General features: G+C 38.0%; 1 protein-coding gene across 6 annotated transcripts in view; it reads right to left on the minus strand.

Moving 5' to 3' along the window:
* The window catches only part of CDC14A (cell division cycle 14A), a 179,865-nt gene that overhangs the window by 127,048 nt on the left and 27,508 nt on the right, over positions 1-25,309 (minus strand). For 3 of the 6 annotated variants that reach the window (XM_043876111.1, XM_043876107.1, XM_043876108.1), the window contains exons 4-5: positions 24,326-24,370; positions 17,924-18,016 (exon numbers count right to left, since the gene is read on the minus strand). In XM_043876111.1, the coding sequence (XP_043732046.1) occupies positions 17,924-18,016; positions 24,326-24,370 (138 nt within the window). The remainder of the gene's footprint in view (positions 1-17,923; positions 18,017-24,325; positions 24,371-25,309) is intronic. The other 3 variants (XM_043876112.1, XM_043876109.1, XM_043876110.1) reach the window with 1 other exon arrangement.

Raw genomic sequence — 25,309 nt, forward strand, 5'->3', positions numbered from 1 at the left:
CAGATCCACTGCAATAGATCAACAACCTGTGTTTAAATCCTCTTAACACCTATGGCCCATTACAGAAAGTCTTTAACTTGCAAATGAGTTCTATTCCAAAAGCCTATTTGTAAAAGCTAACATTTATATTTCTGGAAATAGTTTCCCAAAAATAAAGTCTTATGGTTGTTAGTCTTGTAGCCTAGTCCAAAAACAATATTGTATTTCATATTATCACTGAAATCAGATATCTAAAATATAGTAGAAAACATTATTTCAAAAACTAAAACAGAATCCAATTAACTAAGTTTGTTTGCTTTTTAAATTATTTTCTCTCAATGCTAGTACTTGTCGAAAGATTAGGTTAGAAAAACATGAGGAGATTAACAAATATGTTTATAATGAGTCTAAAGTGAACCCTGAATTATTTTAAATGTTTGATTGGTACTTTATTACATCTAATTCCACTTCAAAATGCAATAGCCCTTCTCAATATTGGGCAATATGATTAGGACTAATTTCAAATCTGAGGCACAGGGAGGCAGGGCAAATATGAGAGGAAGAAGATTTTCTCGATGCAAATAGAGCAAAATAATTGGAAGAAAAATGAATAAGAAAAGTCAGAAACTATCTGGGCACATACAAGAGTAAGATGGCCAAACCTGCCAGCTATGGAACCCAACCTGGGTGGGAGAGCAGTACAATGACAACTCATGGCTGCCTAAGATTTCCTAGGAGAGAAAAAGGTAGACCAGACAACCCACTGTATTCATTTTAGTAACTAGAGCATGCACCTGAAGGACCAAAAACAAAAAAGTTGTTTTTTCTCCTTTTTGAATATAGTCACCTTACTCTTTTTCAAACTGAAAACTTCTAAGACAGAAGCCACACAGCATGTGAACTAAATCTCAGATCAAGAATCTCATGGTTACTTGTAAGCTACTGCTCTTTTGAATTGACTCAAGAATAGAAAAACCAACAATGAATACAAACAAGGAACTGGTTGTTCTACAAAGAGCTGTTGCTTAGAGAAAGCAGGAGAAGCAAGAGCTTTGCCCACCAGTCAGGTGTTTGCAGAAAGTACTCTGTGGCGATTTTACCGTGCATTAGCCCCAACTGCTCAAATAGACGCCACATGACAGACGTATCCTTCAAGAACATAATAGGATTTATCATTCTTAAATGTACAGACATTTTTAAGAAGTAACCACTGTTACTTCTTAACCGTGTAAACTGACCACGTTCCCTAAACAGTTTACTAATTTCACAAACAGTAGAATTGAAACAAGTGAAGGAAACTTCAACTTAAATAAAAGTAATTTAAATCCATCCCACAGATCATTGCATACGTTGTTTAGTCACCAAGTTGTATCCAACTCTTTGTGACCCTGCCAGACTCCTCTGTCCATGGGATTTCCCAGGCAAGAATATTGGAGTGGGTTGCCATTTCTTTCTCCAGGGGATCTTCCTGACCCAGAGATTGAACCTGCATTGACAGGTGGATTCTTTACCACTGAGTCACCAGGGAAGTTTGAAACCATTAAATGTATATCAATTGACAAACTATAAAAACCAACAAGGAACCCTATGGCTTCAACCTGATTAGCATCTTTTACAGATTTAGAAGCTCACTTCAAGAAAATTTACTTACTGAGAGACAGTACAACTCACAACAAAATCTACGCATCTCTTCATTAAAACACATTGTTAGAATCCAACACTGCTTCATGATAAAAAGAAAAAAAAAGAAAAACACTCAAGAAACTAAGAACACAAGTTCCTCAACCTGATTCACGGGCATCTGTGAAAACCCCACAACTAATATTATACTTAATGGCAGAAAACTAGATGTTTTCCCCTGAAGATAAGGAATAAGACAAGGATGTCCATTGTTACAACTTCTACTTGACATTTTACTAGAAGTTCCAGTCAGGGTAATTAAGCAAGAGAGAAAAAAAAAAAAACAGTAAAAAGTAAAACTCTCTCTCTTTACAGACAATACTATCTTATATATACAGAAAATAATTGTTAAAATCCTCAAAAAACAACTAGAATAATTTCAGCAAGATTACAGGATATAAGATCAATATACAAAAATCAGCTGTATTTCTATATACTAGCAATAAACAATCCAAAAAAGAAATTAAGAACACAATTCCATTCATAATAGCATCAAAAAGAATAAACACAAGAATAAATTAAATCAAAGCAGCACAAGACTTGTAAACTGAAAACTAGAAGACACTGGAAGAAATTAAAGAAGAGTTACATTTTAGGGATATGAAAATGAAGACAGGGAAGTCAAACATGTAAATACACAGATCATCACGGCATTGCAGCATAAGAGAAATCAAAACACAGAGATAACTGGTATCAAGGAGAGCTTTGACTAGAGTTCTAAAAGATGACTTTTTAGTCCTTTTAAGTGCAAATCAGACCATTTCAATTCTCTAACAGCTTCCCATGTCATGAAGTTATAAAGTCCAAACTATTCCCCTCACATACAAGCCCTGGCAGGGACCTCATACCTTATGGTAGGGACCTCACACCTTATCACAGCATCAACCTCTTCATCCTCTATGCTCCAACCACACGGGCTTTCTCTTGGCTCCTCAGTCATACTCAAGTTCATGCCCATCCTAAAGCCTTTGTATCTGCTGTTACCTCTGCCTAGAATGTTCTTCCTCTTTCTCAGCTTAACTGTCATCACCTCAAAGACAGCTTCCCCGAGCTTCCAACCTGAAGTAGCCAGAAAGACACCCGCATAGCCATTATCACCAACTTTTCATTTGTTCATCTGTCTCCCCCAGCAGAAAGTAAGCTCTATGACAACAAGGATTTTTATCTCTCTAGTTCATTGCTATATCCTTAGAGCCTAGAAAAGTTATCTGGCACAGCTGCTCAATAATTACTTGCTCAATGAGAGAATGAACAAACAAACCAGACAGGAGAGAGGGAAAGACTATTTCCCACTAAAATGACTAGAGAGTTTTCATTAAACAGTAAAGGCCACAGGCGCCCTCTATCTCCCTCTTTTGACTACCAGAAAATTCATCTAAAATTTTGAACCTGAGCAAGTCAGAGCCAATTTCTGTTACATGTAATCAAAAAACTCCAATTATGAAAACATTGCTATTCTATATGCCAACCAATTAAGATAGAAGGAGGGGGTACTTCCCTGACGGTCCAGCGGTTAAGAACCTGCCTTGCAATGGGGGCTATGCAGGTTCAATCCCTGGCTGGGGAACTAAATCCCACATGCTACTGGCAACTACCAAGTCATGCCTGCCTTGAATAGGACTGGTTGCAGTGATATAAATAAATAAATATTTTTTAAAAGATTGAATTAGTTGACCTTTAAAAAAAAAAGAAGGAGGGGTTAAAGGAAAGAAACAAAGCAACAGGTGAGACGTGATCAGAAACAGAGGAAGAAAAAGAGATGGAAATAGTGGGGGCCGGCGGGGGAGGGGGAAGCAAAGATGAAGATGGAGAGCTACACAGAGGAATGTGAATGAGTAATGGGCATACAGGACAGCTAAGAGCAAAGTGTAAGAAAAGAGGTAACTGGTTATTACACACAGGGGATTAACTTGGACTATGGGTGTCTACCCAGGGAGGCGGGCTGCTAATGAAGAAGGGAAGAACTAGAGTGTCAACTACACAGGGGTTCCCATCCGTCCCTGCTCTGTCTCTGGTGGCAAGTTACTTAATTTCTCTAGGTCTCCTAGTACAATGAGGCGAGGAGACCTAGAGAAGAGGACAGGAGGGTAGAGTTGGGCAGGCAGGGCAAGAGAAGACCTATCTAAGGTCTGTCTGTTTTTGTCACTTAGGAAAGAATTGCTGAATACAGCTCCACTGGAGCAGTTCTTCAGAGGAGAAATTACTCTCTGGATGGCTAGAGTAGACACCTGGCCCCCACACCCATCTGATTCTGTAATCTCTGTGTTTAACTCAAAGTCTATGTCAACTACTGTTCCTTTAAAAAAAAGAAAAAAAAAAGGTAAAATAAAGTTTATCAAGGAAAACCACTTGCTCATATTCTGGGTAAATCCCAAAATTTTAAATTGTAATAAAATGATCTTAATCGACAACTAAAATCTAGCTTCCTCTTCCACAAATTCAGAAATAAGACACTGTCATCAGTCAATACACACATATAAAATTTAACCTCTCATATATTTTTAAGCTTTATGTTAATGTCATAGCCCAATGTCAGGCTATCCTAAAAGTTAGTTTTTTAATTCAAGTAAACAAAATAATTTTAGAAACTTTTAAAATGTTAAGCACAGTTTGTCACTATTTCCATTATTTCACAGATGTGTTTCCCGAAAAACAATAAAACTTAAAATTTGGCTCCTGGCAAAATATGCAGCTTACTGCCAAAACTACAACTCCCTTACAAACAACTGAGAATTTTCTCCAAATTTCAGGCATTTCTGAAGGGAACATAAATACTTTACCACATTCAAACTAATAGGATTTCAGGCTTTTCCAACCCTAAGACACACAATAGCCTCCAATGCTATTAGGAGAGTTACCACATAAGCCTAAATTCTTCGTATGGGTGGGTCCATTCCCATAGGTTTTAATAAGCATGGATTTTAAATTGAAAGCACTGCAGCTGAGACCTGGGTTACAGAAGTCAAGGGCAGGACCTGGGGGCAGGAGTGCTACAATGATGACTGAGCTTGGAGTCTGTCTGCATCAATTATCACAGTTAACACAAGACCTTTGGGAATCAGAACTACCTCCAGGGCTGTCTCCTAGCTTGTTTATTCCTTATTCCTTAAAACAACAGAGACAAGTAGTGAAGGTAGGAATGTGAGCAACAGTCATACTTTTACTCAAGGAGCCCTCTAGTAGGAAGGAAAGCAAAGCAAGTAACAGCAAAGAGCTCATTCTAGGGGATTATGTTACACATAATTAGTTACAAGACAAGGTGAGAAAAGCTATAATTAAGCCAGGTTCTGGGTCAGACAATAAGAAATGACAAAATAAACATAGGGGTGAAGAGAGGAAACTGGACCAATTATGGGGGAAAAAAATCAGAAAAAGTTTCTGAGAAGGGAATTGTGGGTTTTTGTGTTTTGTTTTGTTTTTTTTTTTTCAGTCAACTTACAAATTTCCCAAAGTAGGCCCCACTAATTGACTCACACACCCACTTGTGAAAGAATTGTAAAGTCTGATTCATCCTACAGGAGGTAGCTTCACATGGAAAGGCTTGTCTGTCTGCTCATTAATTTGAAACTATGAACCATAAATGTTTCTCCCCTATTAAATAATTCTCTGAGGTACTGCAGCAACTCAATATTTCTTTCAGGCTGAAGTTAGACTTTCTTTGCCCGTTATTTACTTTAACCGGGATTTGCTGACTAACCATAACGCTGGTTTTAGGTGCTCACCATAAAAGCTTGGTTTTCCATAATGAAAATTTAAAAGCCCGACAAGCATTTATTACGAAGGGGAGAGGGGGTAGGCCCCAGGAAACAAGGCTGAGGCAGAGCGCAGTAGAGGAGAGAACTGAGAAAGATCCAGGGACAGAGAGCCGCTAACAGACCTAGCTGCCGGCACGGACACGGTCTAGGTTTATGGCAGCAGTGACCATATTTGGGGCATAAGCATCTTTAGAATAACTCAGCACACAGCAACCTCAACAGGAGCTGCAGGTAGCTCCTCTTTTATTTAAAATTTCAGAAAGTACATATGGAGAGCGCTTTTGGTTTATTAGTTCACTGCCCGTACTAGGGGAAAGGTCACTATTTTATTCACTATGTCAAATAGAAAAAAAAGTCTTGAAATAAAATTTATATAAATTAAAAGTATGCATTCAACTGTACAGTTAAACATGGTTAAAATCATATGTTTTATATTATGTGACTTTCACCACAGTAAAAAAATTTTTTTTAATAAGATATATGTGGGAAAACATCATTTGAGGTATATTTAAATAAAGCCAAAATTCTTAAACATCAAAAAACAGAAGGAAAAACTAAATCTTATATGCCATTTTAGCTCTCATCTGTCAGTAAGTTTAGGTCTTCCCGTTATTTTGTGAGTGTAGGTATACACTCACAAAAAACAATAATCTGTGTTATTTTTATCTTGTAGAGTTATTATTTTTTTAAATTGATCATTTAAGCTTTTTGGATGACACTTCTGAGAGTAAAATAAAAAATTAAAGTAGCTAAATTCTAAATTATTTCTTTAATTTCTCTTGCTGACAGTTCATTATTAGTGCATAGAAGTGCAGCAGAGTTCAGCATGCTGATTTTGTATCTAAATTTAATAAGTAAACAGTTAAACTCATCAATACATAAACTGACAGATTTGAGACATTTTATTGGTGGATCTGTAATATACTTTCATTCTAAAACTATTTCCTTAAAAGAATTTCTATAACTCTAAAAATAATGTTTATATATATTAAACAATAAAGCATTCTTTATATAGATTATCTGAACATTTTAAAAAAATAAGTGGGAGAATGTCTCTTGGGTAATATTCATGTATTTCAGTCTGTTTCTTAGCTCTATCTTTATCTTATAATGTGCATCTGATTTCTTAATTTTAAAATGTATTTTAATTTTTAAAAGTCAAAGTACCTTCATCCATCTTCAAATCCGCATGCTGCATGTGTTGTTTAATAAATGTGAAACTGCACATTACAAAAAAAGTATGCATTCAAAAACCCTTATAAACCTGAGATTTAAGATTAGACATCATGAGGTCAATGGGGTATTATAAGCCATGAGCACAAATCTATAAATTAAATTGGACAGGCACTCACATAACAGAGCCAGAGGCAGGCTCACTGCTGGATCCTCAGGGCCCCCACGGCTGACTCAAGCACAGGCGTTTCTCATTCAAGGTTGTCCCCAAAGAATAAATGCACATTTGGACTACCAGGAAGAAAGGGATGTGTAGGAGAAGAGTTTGTGGAAAACAGAGAGATTCAAATGGAAGTGCGATATGAAAAGATAAATTGTATTATTTGAGGGCTTAAACCAAACTCAGATTTTTCTAACGATCAAGCAGAAACTGAATGAAAACCATGTGGGAGCCAGCAGTACATCTTGATATTTAGAGAGGAGCCTCTGAGAAGTTCAGAACACTTTCGATCTCCTTAAGCTGTTCATTTTAATTGAAGGCTAACCCAGATGGGCCAAACAATCACCTGCACATTCAATGCCAAAATCAGTGCCCTAAAAAACATCTAAACACATTTCAGATCTAAGCACGGTAAGCAGTAAGCACAGTAATTCAGATCTAAGCACAGATTCTCCAATGGCAGTGAGCAACAAAATCAATTTAATGGATAAAGACTTTTCTTTTTTTTTATTAAACTAGGACAGAATATAAAACAGCAGTATACCTCACCCATCGTAAAGTAAGAATTGTTTCATTAATCTTTTGTTTCAATTATTCATATGAATGGTGTGTGTGTGTGTGTGTGTGAACTAAGCTGCAATATAAAATATGTTTCTTACTATGGACTATAGTAAAAAAAAAAAAGTTTAAAAGACCCAGTCCTGAATATCAGCCTAAACTATGTCATGTCACTCTTTGGTTCTCCTGTGTCTCTATCACTCCTGACACTCTGAACTACTTGGGGACATCCACAGACATCACTAACGCAAATGTGAAGAAAACTGCCGTTTCACCTGGTTTGTACACAAACATGTGGTGTTAGCTCCATCAGCCAGAATTAAAGTTCAGATGCTGCCTGGAAGAGAAACTGCGTGACCAGTGTATTTGAAACGCTGCTTTCCAATGGAAAAATTCTACCCTTCCACACTGAACGCTGCTTTGCTTCTTTTGCAGCACTGGCCTGAAGAATTCCATGGACTACTGTACAGTTCATGGGGTCGTAAAGAGTCAGACAGGACTGAGTGACTTTCGCTTTCGCTTTCACTTAGTTCAGAGACAGTATTATTCCAAGCTTGGCACTGCTCAGCTTCCTGCTGTGAGGGGATATACCCCCAACTGGGAACTTGGGGGCAGGTTCTAGTCTTTCTCTTTCACTAACTGGATTTGACCTTGGGCAAGACACTTGACCTCTCTGGGCTTAGTTTCTCCATCCGAGAAAGCAATACTGGAGCAGTTTTTTTTAGTTTCTTACAGAGATACTTCAGTGGTTCTGCAAATTGAGTCTTTGGGTGTTTTTAGCACCAAGTCACACGATGTAACAGATAATGTCTTCAGGGGCTTTCAGTGCTTCTTTCCTAATTTTCTTTCATAAAAAAACAGTTAAGTTTTTTAATGCAACTAACTGAAAATTTTTCCAGTATTCTTTTCTTGAGCTTTTGAGTTAGTTCTTACTGAAAAGTATGTCGGGAGTACAAGGATAACTGTTTAAAAATGTCTGACATTTTTAAACAACTACTTATATGCATAAATAGGGATTTTCACCTATTGAGAAAAACAGAAATAATGCTGGGGTTAAAAATGAAGACTATCACCCATAACACTGATTTCAAATGTTAATATATATTAATAAAGTCCATTTCAATTCTAAAATTTTAGAGACCTATAAAAACATCTTATTTTACTCAGTAACTTTAAAAAACGCCTCAAAACACTGTGATTCTTGTTATTTCTATAATTAGTACTGACTTCATAGTTTTTTTTTAAGCACTCAAGCATTTTAATTGCTCCATATCAAACTTTCAAGAATCGTGGGACATAATTTATTTATCCCACGATTGGATAAATTATCCCACATTGGATAAATTATCATTATCCAATGTACATCATTATCCATCTACCCCAATTAACATTATCCAATGTTACTAATGCTTATCAATTAAGTATTTAGTCATTCACGTAAGTGTTTATTGAGCACTTAGGATATGTCAGACACTATTCTAGACTCTGGGGCTGTTGTGGGAACAAAACAAAGTTCCCTGTTACATTACAAATATATATCCCCTTAATTCACTATGTAAATGAAACAAATGGACACAAGATTTTCAGATAGAAAGTATATGTCTTTTCAAGACTATAGGATTCAAAACTGGGTGAGCAGACATAGTATCAGCCCTGAAATGTATAGTCCTAAATACAGTGTGTGTGTGTGTGTGTGTGTGTGTGTGTTTACAACACAAAGGAAACTTGTTAGAAGGAGAAAGAAAAAAAAATATTAAAAAGACATACTCAGTTAAACTTGAGAATCAAACCTTCCACAAGTGAAAAGCAAACTGCTGATTTTTCTAGCCCACAGCTAAATGAAATATGCAAGGAGAATTGAAAAAGATGATACTGCTCTATCCACATGCAGAAGACAAACAGAATTTCCAAACTCAAAGAGTTTGAAACTGAAAATGCTGTATGATTTTAGGGATACTGACCTGCTTAAAGACACCAAAAATACTCGCCTGCAAGGATAAAAGCCTCTCTGGCCCACTTACAGGCACCCTCACAATAGCATTCTTGCCTATCAGGCTGTGAAAGGAAGGAACCGCAAACAGGATATTGCCCTGCCCCAACCACTCCTCCCTTCCTCCACAATTTCTGTAAGCAGAAGAAACGCTACCTGGGAGGTCTATTAAGAAGCCACAGAGGGGGACAGAACACTGGTAGCTGACATCCGCCTTATTACTATTTTAATAAGTATTTAAGGAAAACACCTTCTTGTTTTGAACCAACATTTTTCTTGATAATTTTACCTACATTTTAAATAACATTTGTTTAACCTATAATTTTTTAATGACAATTTAAAGTAGTTCTGAAACTGCAATTTATGGATGAATTATGAGTCAGAGATTAAGGAAATGAACATGCTTGGTCCAGAAAATAAAGACAAAAACAAATTCAGAGTTAGCTGGCCTGGTTTACAGTTTTCCAATGGTTTAAACACACACACACACTAACCATTTTTAAATACCCACTATGACAAGGTATATGACACTGAAGAGTTCACCTGATAACAAATTTAGTTAAAACTGGCTTAAATATGGTAATATACTTCAAGAGCCTAAACTAATGCTGATCTGTTTTTAAATAAAAGACTATTAATCACAGTTGTGGCAATCTAAAGATGAAAATCCACAAAAAGAAGCATTTATAACGCAGAAAGTTGTTTGTCACATTATAAAAAATTTTGAAAGGAATCTAAAATGTTAAAAATGGTATGTATTCTACAGGGAATATTATTTGGTCAGGTGCTGCTGCTGCTAAGTCTCTTCAGTCGTGTCCGACTCTGTGCGACCCCCTAGACGGCAGCCCACCAGGCTCCTCCGTCCCTGGGATTCTCCAGCAAGAACACTGGAGTGGGTTGCCATATCCTTCTCCAATGCATGCATGCATGCTCAGTCACTTCAGTCATGTCCGACTCTGTGCGACCTTATGGACAGCAGCCCACCAGGCTCCTCCGTCCACAGGATTCTCCAGGCAAGAATACTGGAGTACGTTGCCATTTCCTTCTCCATTTGGCCATGTAGGTAGCAAAAAAGGCAAAACACACGTTGTTGTTTGGTCGCTAAGTTGTGTCTGACTCTGTAACCCCATGCAGACCAAGTGAAAAACAGTTCACAAAACTACACTGCCATTATGCCTACGCTTAGAGAGCTGTAATTGCAAGAGAAGTTTCCTACTTTTCTTCTATAATGTAGTTATGCCAATTTTTAGATTGAATTCATTAAATTATCCTCTTTACAAAGAGATGTTTAGAATAATTTAATCATTCTCTATCTCCTCCTAACTGCCCCACCACCACCACCAAAGGCACCCTCCCTTCCATGCCATGCCCCCTGTCTGATACTCCCTTCCCTACTTGGCCCACTGGGGCTGGTCATCCTTAATCCCTCTCACATCTCTCCAGATTTGACCCTGGTCTGCCAACACCCAAAAGAGAAGGCAGGGAGCTATTCACCTTAGTATCCTCAACTCCTAGAACAAGGTCTCATGTGTGACAAGGGCTGGAAAAACACTCTTTGAATGAATTTTTATTCAAATTTGACACTTACTACACACTTTTCCCAACTTACTTATTGCTCATCTGTTCCCCTATTTTAAAGCTAGGCATTCCTTCTTTTTGTTTTTAATTATTTTTTTATTTCCCGGAGTTCACTACAATGCTTAGTAGAGCTCATAAGAGCTAAATAAATATTTACTGCACTAACAAATACCTGAACACAGATCTCAAAAGTGAGAAATTCATCTGGTTTGGGCAAATTCTTCCTTTAGAATACAAACAACTTTCTGGAGAGTTTTTATAGTAAACAGGTAATGAATTTTGTCAAAAGCTTTCTCTGCATCTATTGAGATGATCATATGGTTTTTATCTTTCAATCTGTTAATACGGTGTATCAAGTTGATTTCATATACTGAACAATCCTTGTATCCCTGGGATAAAGCCCACTTGATCATGAGGTATGACCTTTTTAATATGTTATTGGATTCTGTTTGCTAAAATTTTGTTGAGGATTTTTGCATCTACATTCATCAATGATACTGGCCTGTAATTTTCTTTTTTTGTGGCATCTTTGGTTTTGGTAACAGGGTGATGGTAGCCTTATAAAAGGAGTTTGGGAGTTTTCCTTCCTCTGCAATTTTCTGGAAGAATTTGAGCAGGACAGGTGTTAGCTCTTCTCTAAACTTTTGGTAGAATTCACCTATGAAGCCACCTGGCTCTGGGCTTTTGTTTGTTGGAAGATTTTTTTATTTCAGTTTCAACCTCAGTGCTTGTGATTGGTCTGTTTATCAGTTTTGAAAGGGTATACTTCATCCTAGGAAGCAAAAAAAAAACTCATACGCGGCAAAACAAAAAAACTCATATGCACAGCTTCACACCTTCCAGTGAATTATTCCAAGTAATCATCAGAGTAACAACCATATGAGTGTCACTGAGTTAAGGAAGGATCAAGTATGAAATAGATGGAAAGGAAGGAAGACAAGAAGACAAAAAGAGGCGAGCAGCCCTGGCTCTTCAGGGGAAGTAAGACAACGGCTCAGAAAACAATCTGGAAAGCAACACAGCTCTCCCACCTAGAGCACCAGCTGTTCCTAAGTGCTTACAATGCTGCAAGGCCAGGCACTGCCCTGACCCCTTCACGAGCATGACCTCCTCAGTCCTCACCACAACTATGCTGGGTGGGATGTTATTATCTCTGTTTTAAAGATGGAAAAAGCAGGAGTTTGGATGAGTTAAAGAACTTGGTCAAGACATACAAATAACAAGTGAATTCAAGGTCAAGCTGTGGCTCAGCTGAAGTCTTTGCTCTCAGCCTCTACACCAGAGGGAAAAGGGCTTCTTTGCAATTAGTAGTAGACTTAGAGGTATAATATAACTGCTAAGGCCTTAAGTATAGTCTACAGAGTGAAGAGCAGACACAGACATGGTTAGAAAGTCTACAAACCTTAGCTTTGTCATCCCTGATTCAGACATGACATCTGGGTCAGGCCAGTCCCAGTTAATCCATAATTAGACCCCTTACTAAGCAATGTGAAACCTTAACAAGCGTGTTAAGGAACATACAGTGTGGTTACCATCTTTGTTTAAGTATCCTCCACATATCTGAAAAAATTCTTAATTCTTTAACCCTGAATTATTTTCCAGTCCTTCAATCATCATGGCCTCTGCAAATTCCCCTTGACCTCTTTAGCACAGTTCTGTGAACTGAAAACAGTATAGAAATCAGTGAGGATTTGGTCTTTAAGCATGTGACAAGAAACCAGTTAATTCATGCTTGTAATTTTTTAAAAGCCATCTTTAAATTGTTAGTCACTCAGTCATGTCTGACTCTTTGCAACCCCATGCACTGTAGCCCACCAGGCTCCTCTGTCCATGGAATTCTCCAGGCAAGAATATTGGAGTGGGTAGCCATTCCCTTTTTCAGGGGAACTTCCCGACCCAGGGATGGAACCCTGGTCTCCTGCATTGCAGGCAGATTCTTTATTGTCTGAGCCACCTGGGAAGCCCTCTATGACCTGAAAACAGTATAAAAATCAGTGAGGATTTGGTCTTCAAGCATGTGGCAAGAACTTAACTAACTCATGCTTATAATTTTTCAAAAGCCATCTTCTTTAAATTCATCTTGAGAGTATTTTGGATGCTATAATGATCTAAGCTTGTTAACTCTGAAACTGCACTGCGTATTGTACTGGAAGGGAAAACCTCTTTTCAAAAGAGTTGATCTGTTCTTAAAATTTGAACCTTCCATCTCAAGGAGCACAATGGCTCAGCTTAAGGGGTAAAGAGATGCTTCATGAGTGGGGACTTCCCTGAAATGGATGTCTGTCATTTGGCAAGTGTCACTGTGATCTCCAGTGGCCACATCATTCCAACAACTCTGGCTTTCAGATCACCCACAGAGAAGGGTTTGTGGATTTCCTATTGAACGTGATGTTCTGTATTTTATCTCCTTTTTGATACTCATGACAATTCTAGGAGATAGAACATAAAAAGGTTCTCCCTCACTTACAGATGAGGAAATAGAAACACACAAAAAAGAAAGCTGCTGTGACATACTTAAAGTCATGGTTTAACAGAGAAACCACAAGCAAAGCTCTGACTCTACAGGTACATGATGTTTGCACAAGCTGTCACACTCAAAAGCAAGGTATGACAGTTGCACAACAATATGAATGGACCTAATACCACTGAACTATACACTTAAAAATGCTTAAGACTCATCAAAAAAAAAAAAAAAGATTTTTTGTAACTATATATGGCAACAGATGTTAACTGGATTTGTTGTGGTGATCATACTGTAATGCATACAAATATTGAGTCATTTTGTTGTACCTCTGAAACTAACATCATGTTATGTCAGTTATAACTCAATAAAAAAATAATTTAAAAAGAAACAAAGAAAAAATGATTAAGATAGTAAATTGCATGACATGTGTATTTCACCATAATAAAAATAAATGAAAAAAAGTTTATCAAAAGAGAAAAAAAAGAAGTAAAGTAGTGATGTGACTTTGTATACAGACACTTCCCTTGGTCCATAACCTTTGCTTTGATCCTGCATTTTTAAAGACCATGGTTAGTTAGCTCAGTCATTAGTGCAAATATTTCTAGTAATGAGGAAGATACAACTTTAAGCTATATCCAATTAATCCAATTTGATCATTTTCAGTTTCTCTCTGAAGTTACCCAAAGGAAGTTATCTTCCTTCTTTCTTTCATATTTTATCATTTCATTATTCATTCATTCAGTAGATATTTATGGAGCACCTACCACCGACTGGGCACAGTTCTAAACTGATGCTCAGTGTTCAAGTACTGAAACAGTTTCATACCAGCGGCGAATAACCCAGCGCAGCCCCCTCCCACCCCCACTGCTAGCCACCTTGTCTCTGCCCTGGGACACCCTCCACCCTGGACTTCCCGATGATTCAGCACAGCAGGAAGGCTCCATTGTGGCCAGCTTCCAGTTCAACTAGTGAATGCCTGGGCCTAACTTCTGATTAAATATTTTATCACTTCCTAGACACAGCAATGAACAAAACTGACAAGGTCCCTACTCTATAGTCTAGGAAAGAGATAATAAACAAGTAAGTACACAAACAGACCCGATAATTTCAAGTAGTAGAGTGCAGTAAAAAATAAATAAATAAAACATCAAGGGCTAGAGGGTACTGGAGGTGGGGGAAGCAAGGTAAAACTCAAGAGAAAGTCTCTCTGAGGAGGTGATATAAGATCAGAAGGAAGAAGGGATGTATATGTCTGAGGTAAAAACATTCCAGAGAGAGAGAACAGAAATACCAAGCCTTGTGGTGGGAACAAGCTTGTGATGTCACGATTAAAAGGCATCTAGAGTAAGGAGACCGCAGAGGCTAGATCAGGGAAGATCTTAATGGCTTTGGGTAAAGAGGCTGAATTTCATGCCAAGACCAGTGAGCAAACATTAGACAGATCTGAAAGAGGATAATGATCAAATTTATAGTTTTAGAACGTTACTCTGACAATTGTGTGGCCACCGAATTAAAGGAAAGCGAGGGTGTGAAAAGGAGATAATGGATGAAGCTGTGGTGGTCACCCAGGTGCACGGTGACAGTGGCTTGGACGAGGTGATAGCCATGGAGATGGAAAGAAGCATTCCGACTCGGTACATGCTTCAGAGTTAGAAATTACTGATGAGTACAATGTGGGGGACACGAGAATCAAAATGACTACCGTCCTTTGATTTAGTAAGCTGCTGATGGTAGCTCATTTACTAAAAAAGTCAATGAGTAGGGGAATATAGATTTGTGGAGAGGAGGAGTAAAAATGTCTGCCAAGATTAGAGAGGCAGATGAAGAGAACGGCCTTGTGGACATAAGACGAAGAAGAGGATGGGGCGAATTGAGAGAAAGGTTGACATATATATATACACCATCAAGTGTAAAACAGATATCTAATGGGCAGTAACCGTATAGCACAGGGCACTTAGCCTGGCACTCTGTGACAACCAGAGGGGTGAGGGTTGGTGGGGGAGAGAGGCTCAAGACAGAGGGACATATGTACACTTACAGGTGACTCATGGTTCTGTGCAACAGAAACCAACACCACAATGGAAAGCAATTATCTCCCAATTAAAAATAAATTTTTAAAAACTGTGCCACAATAAATGTGAGATACCATTTAGATATATGATATGGGGCTATCCAACAGGGAGTTAGATATCTCATGTTGACAATAATCCTGTGAGACAGACCAGAAAACCCTGGTACTAACCAAATTTTACTAATGAGAAAACTAGGGCTCAGAGAAAAAGTCTTGTCTTAGTACAAAATATTTTTAGTAGTCAATGTCCCTTGGTAGAAAAATGATAACACCATTTCAAAAAGGGAGACACCTTCACTGCTGGGGACTCTGAAAAAAACACAGGTACATAGTTCATGCCATTTGACTACACAGCCGTTCCAAAGTCAAAGTCTTTTATGTCCAAGAAGATTCCCCCGGGAGATTATGACTTATCCCAATAGCAATAATGTAATATATGTGAAACTTAGCTGAGATGTATAATGCCATTACTGTCTTCTTAAAATATCTGAATCAACAATTAAATGCACACATACAATACAAAGTTAAAGCATAAAATTCTCTTTCAGGAAAGATTGCAACTCCTGGTTTTCATTTTTATTAAGTGTTGTGTCCAAAAGCTTCCTGGGGAACACATTTCTAAAATTAGAAAAGAAAATCAATTGGGAAATGACTAATACATGAAAAATTACCCTGCTTCTCAGGACTGTAACAGCTGTAAGACAAGCTCAAGCTGCCCTCAGCACTTCCCCAGACTGCTTTCCTCTTCTTTGATTGCTTTCAAGTGGTGGACACTTCTGCATTAGAAGATATATTTTACCCCCAAGCTCAACACATCTGTTAGAACTAAACTTCCGTTCAAAATCCCAAAGGTACCATGCTGAACTTAAGGATGTCACTAAAAACAGGAAGGACAGGCACTAAGGAAGAAAAAAGAAAAAGAAGAGAGGAGGGGGGGAAGAGGGGGAAGGAAAGGACGGAGCAGCAGACGGCCTCTTCCTGACAATTACTTGTGATAAAGGCCTCATGAATAACATGTTCAAAGGTAGGACAAAACCCCTCAGTAAGACACGATGTTTACATGGCTTGAATCCAGAGGTTATTACAGACTCTCCATATTCTAAATACACAGTGTCAATTATCAGTTTCAAATAAATAGCAATCATCAAAGGTAAAGTGAAAAATAAGCATGCCTGCTTAATTCAGCTTACCAGCACTTCACTGAACCTTCATGCCAACTGCCAGCTTTTCATGCATGCTCTCCAAATAAAAGCAAGAGCCTGGCTGGCGCTACAAATAATACCAGTGTCCTCAGAATTGGGAGGAAACTTAGAGGTCATTATATCCAACCCTCCCTTTTAACAGATAAGCAAACTAAGTAAAGCTAAGAAGGATAAAGTGGTTTACCCATCATCCCAGAGCCTCTTTAGGATGAAAAGCAGTGTTTCGGATTCTTAGTCATGATTCCAAGTACTAGAGCATGCTGTCTATGGAGCAAGGAAGAAAGGTACCACTAGGGATGACCCAAGGCTTTCTGGTAGCCACATCCTGATGAGAAACGGTGGGCAGAGCTGGGCACCTCCATTTGGAAACAAGGCCCCAGACCACAGGCTGCCTGTCAGCCTGCCACTATTTTCATCCCACACCCTGCAACAGCTGACAGTCTCTGCAACAGCACAGCTGGAATTTTCCCCCAGAGCTTTTGGTTTGATGTGGCAGAGTTTGATGTCGGGTAGCTGGTGCCTCCTTCCATCAAGGTCTTCAGAAGGAGGCCCTTAAAAAGGTCACATAGCAGTGAGCTTCCAGGCTTTAGAGACACAGACTCTCCCAAAGGATGAGAAGGAAAAGGACACCTCTCTCCCCTCCCTGCCCAATCCTAGTATGTATAGAAAATTCTAGAAGTGTTCATGCCAAAATTGTGTAGCACATTCATGTGGAAATCACATTTACATTTCAGTGTTTACAGAGGACAAAATTTCTAATCAAGATTAATTTTGAAAAGCCATGTCTAGTTATTAGGGAAGCTATAGTACATGAAGGATTTATATTCAGCTTGCTCACTGTAAACACTTGTATAGCTGAATAAAGGGATTGACAATAAAAATAATAATCCTCCCCCATGCAATCAAAGATTTCCTCTTATTCCCAAGAGGAAACCCTTAACAGTCTTTAATAATCTTCTACTATGTATTTTTTCCTGTAAATATCCTTTCTTTTTATAAAATACCTATACAACTGTGGGATACAAGCTATATGTTGTAGTCCCAAGATTCTCTCATTAGCTACTAGAAAATAAGACCCAAGAGTAAATGGTTCATCAATATCAGTCCATACTTTCCATTCCAGATCAATTTGAAAGTTGCTAATAGTCTTCACCATCTCCCAAATCCACTGAAAAAGTGTCCTGGATTTTATTTGACAGTGTTAACATTCCAGTGGCCTGATTATAGAAAATAATCATGAAAAAAGTACTTACAGCATAAGCACCTATCAAAAATGCGGCATTTGCTCTTTTCCGTTGGTCAAAACAGGTGTAGTGCACTATTCTCTTTCTTGATAAACTGTATGACTAGAAAGAGGGAATAAAAAAAGTTAGTGTGACCACAGAAACAATGTACAAAGATGCGTCACATCTTAATGTACAGAGATGTGTCACAATCAGTGACATTTAACAATTTTTTAATTTCTGTGGCATCGGTGTATAAGTATTACAGGATGAAAGGTTACCAGCTCAGACATTTTATAGCTCAATCATCATATAAGAACTGACACTATATCAAATATGTTTCTCTCCAAGAAAGGAGACTAATACAGTAGGAAATAATTAAATTATTGCCATCTTTATTAGCCAGAATCATTTTGAAGATTTACACTTGATCTTGCATGTAAAATTTATTCATCATCTTTCATTCCCTAGCATAGCACACTCACTCCCAGAAAAGTTATCTTTACTTTTCACATTATGCCATTTATTTTTAAATGTGCCAACCAATCTATTTTCCTCTCTAAAAAATTTTAAATGCCTATATTAACTAGAGTGCCAATATTAATATTTTCTTTTTCTAACATTCTATAAAAATCCCCATTTAATTACCTGAAAATAAATGGTTAATGGAAAAAGATGAACCATCAAAAGGATTATGTCAGCAAACATCTTAACACAATAGTCATACATTAAATTTATGGATTCAAACGAACAGTTATTAAGCACCCACTGCTCTTTGCCAGGCAATATGCTGCATGCTCAAAACAAATCCAAAATAAGCAACACAGTATTTTGTATACATGCTAAACATGAAAAGAAGGTAAAAATGAAAAGATTCATTAAAATAAAATCAAACTATTAATAAACTCAAACATAAAACAATGAAAACATGAAACAGCTGGATTTCCTCATATTTCAAAACAGTTATTTAGTTTTCCTCATATTTCAAAACAGACAAATGGTTCTCAAAATCAGACACATAAATGCATTTTAAAATTTATCTATAAATTCATTGCTACTGCCAAAGCAGCTTTTTATACTTTACACAGACTACAACCCACAGAATATCTGCTTTGAAAGCCCCTTTAAACATGTAGATAACGAGGCTTCTGAGCCATCAGGGAAGCCCCTGGTGGCTCAGAAGGTAAAGCATCTGCCTCCAATGCAGAAGACCCAGGTTCAATCCCTGGGTCGGGAAGATCCCCTGGAGAAGGAAATGGCAACCCACTCCAGGACTCTTGCCTGGAAAATCTCCTGGACGGAGGAGCCTGGTAGGCTACAGTCCATGGAGTCACAAAGAGTCAGAAATGATGGAGTGACTTCACTTTCTTTATTTTCTTTCTTCTTAAAAATATAAGAACTCAACTATATACCTTTCTTTACCCTGCTGTTTTCTATAAGGAAAAGAAACTCTTTCAAAACTCTGATGTCAATTCTAAGGTGAAACTGCAACATTCTGGTTTTAACATGTAACCAAAGAAAACATAGTTTCATGGTTGTGAGCCTGGAAACCCTCACCACCCCAACTCAGGCATGTCTTTGATAACCAAGACTCATATTCTGAAAATAGCATTGCTCTTTGAAATTAAACTTTGAAAAATAAGTGTCTGCCTCTAAGACAGTCTCTTGGTACCAAAGTCCTTATTTCCAGACAAGCTTACTAAAATACCCCTATGAAATAAAGTTTGAGTTCATTTTAAAAATAAGAGTACATTTTATTCAATTCCTTTCAGTCGAGTTAATGCACACAAGTTATCTAAAGACTTCAAGGTCACCATCAATGGTCCTGACACCTGCCTACTTGCTTCCTCCACTGGAACTATATTATCTACTTGACATTTCTTGTTTGTGTCTTTGTTTTTGCCAGTGATTTATCTCCATCAACAAGTTATGTTTTATTTATTGAAAGGAGAATCAAGGCTCGTAAGACCTAAGCTTCTTCTATGGTCTCTAAATCCCAAGCCACCTAAAGACTGCCTTCCAGAGCCCAGGCCTCCATTAACATGAGTCAGATGGAACACCAGGACTCGGCTCTTCTGGCTCCCAATCTCTCACTATTTTTATTTCCTGACTCTCTAACACACCTGTGAGGAAGTTTAAATTACCTGTCTGGAGGCTCTTTTCTACTAGGAGTTTAGGTTTCATGACAAACTACTTAAGTTATCACTAAGTAATGTGGAATTACATTTATTTTACAAATCTACTTGCCAACAGTGACAAACTCATATTGCTGTACTTTTATCGCCAATGGTCTTTACTGTTGGCTTGTTTTTGAATTTTCTGTATTTGTTTGCTTTTCTCTCTAATTCTAAAGTATACAGAGTGCAGAGCACCACCCTGCAATGGGAACCATGAAACTGAGGACAGAATTCTGAAGGAAATTTTCTTTTCACTCTACATATAATTTTTAAGTAAATATAATACAAATTAAAATTTTAAGGATTTTATAATTTACCTTAAAAGCTTTAAGAAATTACATCAGATAAGGAATAGTCTTTATAAAATCTAACTAGAAATTTAAACTATTTTAAAATGCCTCCTATTGGAAGCTGCCTATGAGCTGGAAATATAATCGACTTTTTAAAACATCTGTCATCATACCTATTCACAAAACTTTCTTCTCATGTGATGAGAACATTCAGGACTTACTCTCTTAGCAACTTTCACATATACAATAGAGTAAGTATTATTAACTGTAGTCACCATACTGTATATTACAATAACTAACTTTTTTAAATGAGAGTTTTCTATCTGATTTTCAGGGACATTTTTAAAACTCCTAGTATTTATTCTGCTTAGTGATTTTGGAATTCTAGTGTTTTTCTCAGTTAACTCTCAAAAGCACTACAGTCAAGAACCGATCTGTTCAGTGAAGCTTGGCCAGTATCTCAGGTCACGCAGAGTTGAGTTCTCACTCAGAGAATCAAAACTAATTCAAAGTGAAGGACAACCGAGAAAAATCTTAGACATTACAAGCCTTGTCCTAATTTCCCTCCTTGTCACAGCCAGGCCTTCCTCTTATGGGTCAGCCTGCCCCAGTCTTGCAGCAGCAATGCTGTTCAACAGAGGAGATAGTCTGGTACTCACATGAATTTTTCAGGGATAACAAAACATTCTGCCAATTGTTTAGCTGGTGCTTTACATGAGTTGGTTGATATACACAAACCCTTTAATGTTTCCTCCTTCCAAATATTAAACATGTCCTTTTTCTTAAAACACACACACACAAAAACTACCTATTATATATCAAACTGCTCTAGAAGGAACAATACCATCCATTGGAGACGCTGATGACTAAAGTGCCTTTAGAGGAACATGTGGCTCATCCTTTGAGAACTTTCATGGTAGGACTTTACCACACAAGAGAAGAAAGGTACAGTGTGCAGACAATAATAGGACTCTGTTTTATAAATGAGCCCCGTAGGTATTCTCTCAAGTTCTGCCCTAATATCAAGAGAACCTCCTGCCTCCAAAGTGGACAGTTGCCTCTTCCTTACCTGGCTAGTCTCTTCTAGAGTCCAGTGGGCTGGCCAAACCCCTCATGGACATTACTTGCTAAATCATACCATCACCTCTGGCTTTCAGTGAGTTCCTTGCTCTATTACAGATTCTTCCTGCTTTACATGAAGAGCTTTGAGATTATAAAAACACTGTGTACAACAGCAAAGTAAAGTTATAAACCAGTAAAACAAATGAATATGGTCTTAAATATAAAGGGGAGGATGTCACAGAAGGAATCCTAAGACCTCTGGACTGTTGGTCTGCTGTGCAACAGGACTGCACATGACTCATTGCAAATTATAAGGTGCAGCCACTATTTATACTATATGGTAGATTTCCATCTAGAAACTGGAATACATAGCCTTCTGAATCTTCTTACCTAAGTGGACTCTCCTCTATAATAACAGCAACAACCACCTAATATTTACTGATCACTTGCTATATTCCATCATTTCTCAAAGCAGGAAGACAGGGCAGGAGGTGGTCCAGTTTGACCAGACACAGAGCAAATTCCAAACCAGAGGTCTTGGGCAAGGCTACAATGTAACAGGCAAGCAGTGTATCTCTTTTACCAAGAGAACATAAGCCTGTAGCCATAGAGGACCTGGCTTACCACAGGACCCAGAGCTCCAAGGTCAAATCAGAGAGAGCTGAACGTTCTCTGCAAGTGTGGCGGACTGGAGAAATTCAGAACTCTCTGAGCTTGATAACATGTGTAAACCTTAATTCTCAATCATAAGGCCATAACAAGTTTCATGGTTCAAAACTTAAATAATTCTCAGATTGAACTGGTCAATAATTTTAAAACTTTTCAGAAATAAAAAAACAAGCTAAATTTCAATCTAAATTATATTTTATCACTATATTATCATGCTGTATTTCATTCTCTTAACAGACTGGTTCAGAGTCACCTGGAGGGCTTAATAAAACACAGATTGCTGGACCCCACCCTGAGTTTCTGATTTAGCAGGGAAGGGCCCAAGAAGTTGCATTTCTAACAAGTTCCTCAGTAATGATACTGAGGCTGCTGGTCCAGGGACCACAGACTGAACTCCACTATACTAACATATTCCTAAATCTTGAAAAAAAGCTGCATGAAAATGTGTGAATAGGCCCTACACCTGGAAATGTACTATATGGACCCTAACATATTGTCCATCTGGTCAAGTAGCTCCAAAAGACATTTCAATTCTTTTAGGAACTCCAAATCATGCCATATGATTTTTTAAAGCATGTTATAAAAAACACAATTCCCCAGATTCTCAGAAAAATTTATTACAATTTATAAATTATTACATTCCAGCTAATAACACCTAAGGAAAAAGTTCCTTTAATGATTCAGTAACCAAGCTGCTTTAAATGGTATAATTCCAGAGGTTCCAAATTCAGATGCTCTGAGAGGCCAAGAATTTGAAGTGGGTCAGTTGGCAAACTAGAAAAGTATGCCCAAAGCAGACCTAGCTCTCATGCAAGAGTCTGGGCCCATAATCAGACGCTACAATATTTAAAAGAAGCCAGAAATTCATAGGTTAATGAAAATTTTCATAAATTGCAATGTTGATCATGAATTCAAAATTTTTAAACAGCATTCATGCTCCCTCCACAAAAAGTGTCTGTGGACTGGAAGCAGCCCACAGGTAATCAGTTTGCTGAATCTAGGTACTGGGATACTGCAGTTGAAGAAAGTTCTAACGGTTCTCTCAGCACAAACTGAATAGGTGATGTGTGTCAAGCAGAGCACTGAGCAACCTGGTAACAAGGGGAGCAGGACCCCAGTCTCCAGTCTCTTAAGGCTCACAGTCTAATAAATATTTGATGCTAAATGAGGGGAAAATATTGGCCAAGGCTTATGACAAACAGAAGAGAATAACTACCTAGGGATGCATTCATAGCACAGGAAGGACCAATGGAATGATCTTAATTACAGATCCAATAACTGTTTCATTTAACAACGTAAAAAAATAATAGCTAAAAGATGGGCTTCAGTATTGAACATCCATCAATTAACCTAAGCAAAGCTATGGAAATTTCCAGACCTGTACTGTTTCCCTGAGTGAGAGTTAAAGTTCTACTACTCTTATGTACATCATAAGAGTATGTAATACAGCAGATAAATGTTTGATGGTACTTGTAAACCAAAGTACAATGACTGCAATCATAGAAAAACACAAATGGAAATGAGGATACTGACCCCAGGCAGACATTTTCTATCTCAGAAAGGAAAGCTATGTGAAAGGTTGCATTCTAATGAGATCACTGTGAAAAAACAAGCCATGGCAACTCAGAGACAGAGAAAATGATGACATGTTACACAGATCACAAAACCACCAGGCTATCCTTGGATTATGATGACAGACACAAATCATGCACTTCTTCAGTTCAGGTCAGGAGACGACAAACTACACAACCATTCAAAATCAAAGGTGATACAATTAAGCTCAAAGCCAAAACACACAAAAACAAGAGAGTTAATGGCCAATTTAACGACACAGATGTTCAGGGCGCAGCCATTTGGTCAAGTTGCTTGCCATGCTTAAAAGTAAAATCTTCAAGTCGTGTGGTTAGAACATGGTGTTTCATGAAGCTGTGTGAATCAGCCTGGTTGAGGTAAAGAAGATATTCGTGCAGCCTGGATAATATGCCCTTTAGTGAAAAGCAGAGCCCATGCACTTCCCTAAACAAGCAAGCTCTGCCAGTGATGGTGGTCAGATTAAGTAGATTACAGCACAGGGACCATGGTGACCAAGGCATCATTCTCTTACAGGTGACTAGTCTAGCCCAGTAATGGCCGCAGCAATCAGCGTCTCCATAGCAATCAGTGGTCATCCCATTGCAAAAGCGATAAAATGAACAGGTCTTCCTGTGAGCAGCCATGACCTCTACATGTTTTACCTCCAACTTTCCCAGGAAAGGGATATTCTTGAAAATTTTCTTTGGCTGTGCAAAACAAAATATGGTTTACGTTTTTATTCAGAGCTAAAATAAAGCAGGTTGAATAGTTTCTTTTAAAAGAAAACAGTGTCCCTTTATGGTCCATTTTGTTTCAAACCCAATACATTTCATTCAATTAAATGGCACCTTGATTAAAGCAGAAGTCAAAATGTCAAGAAAAGTTGCTCATAAAGATTATTCGATCAGGCTGATAAAATAGGTGAAGGCATTTGGGGTTGCTCTATAAAAGGGGGTTTTCTTGCTTGAGGACTGTGAATGGGCATCAAGGCTCCAGGCCTTGCAAACTCTATGTATGATCACTCCCATGGGCATTAACACTGCTTCAGCACCCCTGATACCTCTTCAAAACTACATGAACTCTCTCTGGAATGTAGCTTGCTTTTCTTCCCCCAGAAGTCCATGAACCTACAACAGAAGATAACCTCAAGAAGAAACCTTCCACATGTTTTTGTAGTTGTAATAAGAGGGTGGTCTGATCATTGTATCAAGAGTTCCCGGCAGTTGCCAGACAGGATTACTGCACTGATCCATTCAGCACCAAGGACATCGCTGAGCCCCACCATCTGCCGGTGCGGCCACTGTTCTAGCACAATCACCCACCGCACCATGCCCACTCCTCCTCCCTCTGCTCCTTTCACCCTGGAAGGGTCACGCAGGACATTCTGTACATTTCAAATTACATTTCTGGCAATATTCTGTTAAATCTTTTTAAAAATAAGTCCCCAAGATTACTGTGATTGTCTTGTTGATTCATAGAGCAGGTATTAAAAAAAAAAAAATCAGTGCCCTAGAAAATGTCCCCTTTTTTCAGCAATGCTCTTAGAATTTTTCCCCCCAGGCTGGGGTTTTATTTTTCTCTGACGAAAAGTGAAATCAACAGTTAAAACTGTATTTATTTTAGAACAAGCCATTTCAGCCATCTTA

Source organism: Cervus elaphus, chromosome 20 (assembly GCF_910594005.1).
Source record: "Cervus elaphus chromosome 20, mCerEla1.1, whole genome shotgun sequence".
NCBI lineage: Eukaryota > Metazoa > Chordata > Mammalia > Artiodactyla > Cervidae > Cervus > Cervus elaphus.